This window comes from Cryptomeria japonica, chromosome 5 (assembly GCF_030272615.1).
Source record: "Cryptomeria japonica chromosome 5, Sugi_1.0, whole genome shotgun sequence".
NCBI lineage: Eukaryota > Viridiplantae > Streptophyta > Pinopsida > Cupressales > Cupressaceae > Cryptomeria > Cryptomeria japonica.
In genome coordinates this window covers 163,711,189-163,717,188 of record NC_081409.1, presented here as the reverse complement: position 1 = coordinate 163,717,188, position 6,000 = coordinate 163,711,189, and the positions used below count along the sequence as shown (strand labels likewise).

The 6,000-nt window shown below is 36.6% G+C and overlaps 1 protein-coding gene across 1 annotated transcript in view; it reads right to left on the bottom strand.

Annotated features, from left to right (window-relative positions):
* Positions 1 to 514: 514 nt before the first annotated feature.
* LOC131072718 (vacuolar protein sorting-associated protein 32 homolog 2) overlaps positions 515 to 6,000 on the bottom strand; it is a 63,159-nt gene continuing 57,673 nt past the window's right edge. Inside the window, exons 5-6 of the mRNA XM_058008962.2 lie at positions 1,122 to 1,233; positions 515 to 1,027 (exon numbers count right to left, since the gene is read on the bottom strand). Of these exons, the coding sequence (XP_057864945.2) occupies positions 797 to 1,027; positions 1,122 to 1,233 (343 nt within the window). The 3' untranslated portion in view covers positions 515 to 796. The remainder of the gene's footprint in view (positions 1,028 to 1,121; positions 1,234 to 6,000) is intronic.

The following is a 6,000-nucleotide window of genomic DNA, read 5'->3' as shown; positions in this document are numbered from 1 at the left end:
TAAATAATTTCCACAAATACCTGTCCATTATGAATTGAATGAGATCTTTTACCTTTATATCAAGGTTGTGTTTATATAAATCATTAAAGATACATATGCTTACCAAGGTAAGGGAAAGATCCTCTCCAACATGTTGGTCCCCAAGGGTATAAAATTGAAGTCATACATATTTTTTTGTGTTATCAACCACATATAATAATTGTAAAAATTTGACTGCCACATGTTCCTTAACAATTTTAAAATATACCCATCAAATTTTATATTATACCTACATATAATTCATAAATAACATATGTAAAAGTATAATTGAAAAAACAGTTAAAATAAGTGGCAACTGCCGTTTTATTTCTATCACTGCAATAAAAGTGGTAGAACAGCATACACTATGAAATGCAATCCTGAAAAGTAGCCATCACTCAAGAATTGCTTGACGGCCATAGATGGTCATCAAATTTAAAGCCTTGTAAGAATGGAATATATGTATCTAATAATTATACCCTATGGACTGTAGAAATATTAATCAAGAAGAGTACTTAAGTTCATTTTTTTGTAAAAATGGCATTTTTAATCCTTTATGCAATAATACTCCTTGTACAACAAAGCTTTTGAAAACGTATGACTATATCTTTCTGATCACAGTTAACAGCGCAATAAACAAGGCTCCTGTTCTATCATTGAATTTATAATCAATCACGATCAACTAAAATTTTAGTGTTCGTTCTTTTTAAAAGGATTATTTACACATAAACACATCACAATACAGGGGCAATACAACCATTAAATTTGCAGTAGCATCCTAGAGTGCCATTTCTGCTTGCAAAGCAGCAAGTTCATCTTCCTCAGCAGCTGCTTTTTGTTGTGATATCTTCTGAGGTGCACGCCAAGCTTGCTCTTTGGTGGCTGGAATTGCAGGAGTTGGCATTGGTGCAGCAGGAGTTGGCATTGCTGTGGCAGTGGTACTAGGTCGCAACAGTTGCTGCTCTAACTCTGTGCCATCCAAGTCTTCCAACTCAGCTTCCAAGTCATCCTATTAAAAAACAGAAAAAGAATCTTAAATGAATATCCCCTTAAATCTTGAAATAGTATAAGCGATTTAAACAAAGAAAATTTTAGGGAATTACATCATCAAGGTCTGCAACTGAACTGGAAACTGACAAAGCTTCTTGAATCTGCTTCATGTTCTCTGTTTGCTCGTTCACCTCATCCATGGTCTTATCCACATCATCAATAGACCTGTGCCACAATGTCATTAGTTGTGAGTATGTAGCAAGAACTAAAAGGTCATAAAGAAATGACTGCTCATGGATAATAGCTATCACAGTGATGACTTGAGTTTTGAAAATATTTCGTGTGGTAAATTCCAAAATATTTAAAAAGAAAACACTAGAAACTCGCTTAGAAAAGAATCTTATGCCAGAACTCTTCCTACGCATATCTTATGAATACGATATATCTTTTACATTTAATTCACATATCCTAATGATGACAGTTTCTACAGTTTATAGTCATTGAAACAGCTCTGTATCAAACACAATGTGGTTGACTTCCAATAACAAGCTATTAGCCATATTTTGTGCAAGGCATTTATAATGCCTACAAGAAGATGCCTTTACACCTAAGAGATGGCCTATGCTTCAAACAACTTCTTGATATGATTCAGAATTCAGTATGTGTTCTATGAGGAGATATTGGTTTGTAATGATAATTATGTATAAAACCTATAACAAAGACAGCCTTGCATAATAAGAGTGCAGGCTAATTATACAACAAAAATAGACCAATACAAGTGCAAACTCACTTAAAGGAAGTTCAGCAAGGGCTTTAAAATTGTAAACAATACAGATGTGTGGAAAAAGGAAGAACAGCTTTTGCAAATAGAGGAAAAGAAAATTTGTCAAGGAAAATGATGGTGAAAATTTGTTTCTATTTTAAATATTTATATTTATTTTGTAATTCAAAAACTCGAACTTGGCTGCAATACAGCAGCCCAAAAACTTGTTTCAGACTCCTATTTGGCAAAAACTTAGAAAAACCTACGAAAACAAAATAAATTATATGATACATAAAATAAACTTAATCCATGAGAAGCATATAGAATGAATTGAGAGAATGCATCAATCTATTTTGATTATCAATGTTTCAGGAATCAATGGTTACATATCCCTCAAAGACTCAAAATCAAATATTGTACAACAGTCTTCAACTTCTTCCCCCTCTCAATAGTAGTCAGCAGAAGGTAAATCAGAATCCTCTTCAAGATTAAATGAATCATCAAGTGTGCCATATTTTAGTGCTGCCATTGCTTCTCTCTGCAATCCAATGAGACCTCAGTCATTCCACACAACATCCACATCCTCAGCAATCTAACATGAATATATTAAATGGATTGATGTCATTCGAATCAAGCACATTGTAGGAATCCTTGCCTTCTAAGCTCTATTTGATGAAGAGGAGGTCATTGAGGTGCTCTTGGGTTAATCTTTTCCTATTATCGGCATGGAAACTCTCAAACAAGCTCCAATTGCACTCACCCCCAAAAGTGCTACAAGGCTAATACAAAATGTAGATGGCTAGCCTATGAAGAATTGGTGAAAAGCACCATAATCTTCCCACTTCAAGCCTACTCATAAGATATTTTTAAAATTTGTAATATTATTCTAAAAGTACATTTATAAAAGACATGTATGATTAAATGACTCAAAAAAATCCCTATTATGTCTATGCATGTGGTGCTCTTGGGTTAATCATTTCCTATTATTGGAATCAAAAAGTACATTCGAATCAAGCACATTGTAGGAATCTTTGCCTTCTAAGCTCTATTTGATGAAGAGGAGGCCATTGAGGTGCTCTTGGGTTAATCTTTTCCTATTATTGGCATGGAAACTCTCAAACAAACTCCAATTGCACTCACCCCCAAAAGTGCTACAAGGCTAATACAAAATGTAGATGGCTAGCCTATGAAGAATTGATGAAAAGCACCATAATCTTCCCACTTCAAGCCTACTAATAAGATATTTTTAAAATTTGTAATATTATTCTAGAAGTACATTTATAAAAGACATGTATGATTAAATGACTCAAAAAAATCCCTATTATGTCTATGCATGTAGTGCTCTTGGGTTAATCTTTTCCTATTATTGGAATCAAAAAGTACATTCGAATCAAGCACATTGTAGGAATCCTTGCCTTCTAAGCTCTATTTGATGAAGAGGAGGTCATTGAGGTGCTCTTGGGTTAATCTTTTCCTATTATCGGCATGGAAACTCTCAAACAAACTCCAATTGCACTCACCCACAAAAGTGCTACCAAGCTAATACAAAATGTAGATGGCTAGCCTATGAAGAATTGGTGAAAAGCACCATAATCTTCCCACTTCAAGCCTACTAATAAGATATTTTTAAAATTTGTAATATTATTCTAAAAGTACATTTATAAAAGACATGTATGATTAAATGATTCAAAAAAATCCAGTGTTCCACGGGGACGCGTCCCCCCCCTTTTTGGCCACGTCTCCCCGTAAGAAACGTCTCGGGGACGGGGGGACGGGAACGCGACGTCCCCCGCCGTCCCACCACCGCCACCCAAGCGCTGCCGAGATGTCTCCGCGTCTCCCAAGGAGACGTCTGGGCGTCTCCCAGAGAGACATGGAGACGCCTCCACATCTCCTTGGGAGACGTTTAGGTGTCTCCCCGTCCTTCGAGAGACGTGCAGACGCCCAAACGTATAAATAGCAAAGTTTTGCCAGTTTTTATAGTGTCCCTTTTTCACAATTCAGTTAGAGGCAATGGCTTGACTGTTGTATGACAACTATTTTTATATAATGCGAGTTGACAAAAAAATTACTAATTTGGAATCCGAGCACAAATATAGCCAGTGAAAACTAGTTGGCCTTTCATGGGGCACTCACAGAGATGTTATATTGCAGATTTTTCCTTGAAGGGGCAATGCCCCTTGACCCCAACTTGGGGGCGCTGCCCCCAAACCCCCGTTGAAAAATATGGGGGGAAACTACGCCGATAGAAGTAGGGAAAATCTAACCTCCGAGTCTAATTAGGCTCCATATAACAACACAACTTAGAAATCTTGGTATTTAGATTTAGTATTTCAAATTTCCTATAGTCTCATTTGAAATGTAATTCTTATACTGTAATATTGTCATACATCTTTTCAAAACTAGTTTTTCAAGTACTATATGTATATGTATAACTATATCACCACCACCACCCCGCCAACCCCACCCCCGCCCCCTAACTTAGGCCCTTGGTCCCCCCGTCCCCAACGCCCGTGGAACACTGAAAAAATCCCTATTATGTCTATGCATGTGGTGAAGCTCATTATAACATCCTCATTGGCCTTAAAGGAATTGAAGAAATCTTTGGGATTTAAGTAGTACCGCATGGAATGTACTGGTTGGTGGTGTTGGTCCATCTACAATCAATTATTCATCAAATGATTTCATATTTTTTCTTATTCCACCATGATAATGCAACACGGCCTTATATGGATAACCTATTGGCATTTTATCCCAATCCACCTAAAAATTGGGAACTCAAAATTTAAGATTAATAGAAAATTTAAAAACAATTTTTTTTAAAGAAATATCAAATTAAAAAGTCCTAAACCATAAGTTTGTAAGTTACCTTGAGTAACTTATTTGCACTCTTGGCAAACACATGATCAAAGACAATCCTCACAACCTTTTACCATTCCATCCTCCTACAACATGGAAACTTCAACCACCAAGTGCTTACAAACATTTGCTTGAGAGAATGTTTTTTCCCCTACAATTCTTTGCAATGTCATGAAGTTAATGGCAAATTGTGTGACCTCCAATCACATAAGCTTTTTCCTTTGGTGTAATTTGCCATCAAGCTATCACCCTAGTGCAGTTGTACATAAAGTTTGTGATATTTCTTGCATCCTCAACCACACTTTTGACCTATCTAGTCTTCCCAATGTTGTCAAGCATTAGATTATTCCAATGGACAATAGAAGGGCTCCTAAAAGGTGAGATGTCTATCCTAAAGAAGTCTTCCTATGAATGCATAGGCAATTTTGTTGTCAGTGACAATTTGAATGGCATCATCCACCTCCAACTCTTAGACAACCACCTCCAATAAATTGGACAATTTCTCTTCATTCTTGACTTCATGTGAAGCATCTACAAACTTCAAGCACACCAATGCACTTGCCACTAAAAATTTAATAAAGTTACTATTCCTACCATTTGTCCACCCATCAAATAAAGTTTTGTAGCTCTCGTCATTTCTCTTTTTTTTTTCTACTATTAGTTGTGTATCTTTGACAATTTCATTCCATCCTACACCAGCAATGCTCAATGTATTTACCAATATGGATTGCTCAACACATTGAATGGTAAATTATTATAATGCCAAAAATTTGAAGTAGCCATCCTCTAATCACAGTGCTTCTCTCAGTTCCAAGCAACACCTTCAAACAAAAGTTATGCATCTAGAACATTGAGAGGAACAAAGAGACCAAGGGAATCAAAACGGCTTCAAATCTCTTTAGTGTGAGTGGAGGAATACAAAATCCACAACCCAATAGACAAATTACCTATTGAATCAAGGGCGGAATTCAGCAGATCCAATGGCTTTCCTCCTCTTCCTCTTCTTTTCCTCATAAACTCATTTCTCTTCTCACTTCCTCCTCTACTTGGTCCCAAACTTAACATCTTGGGCAAAAATTTGAGCAAGGTGGTATGTGTGGCAATTGGACCAAGGGACCATGGGCCTTATTTAGGGGACGGCGAGGGGACGACGGCAGAGCAGTAATGTGGGGGTAGTGCTGATATAAAAATAGAGGTGAATTGAAATCTTCAAGGAAAAATCTGCAATATAACATCTCTGTGAGTGCCCCATGAAAGGCCAACTAGTTTTCACTAGCTATATTTGTGCCCGGATTCCAAATTAGTAATTTTTTTGTCAACTCGCATTATATAAAAATATTTGTCATACAGCAGTCAAGCCATTGCCTCTA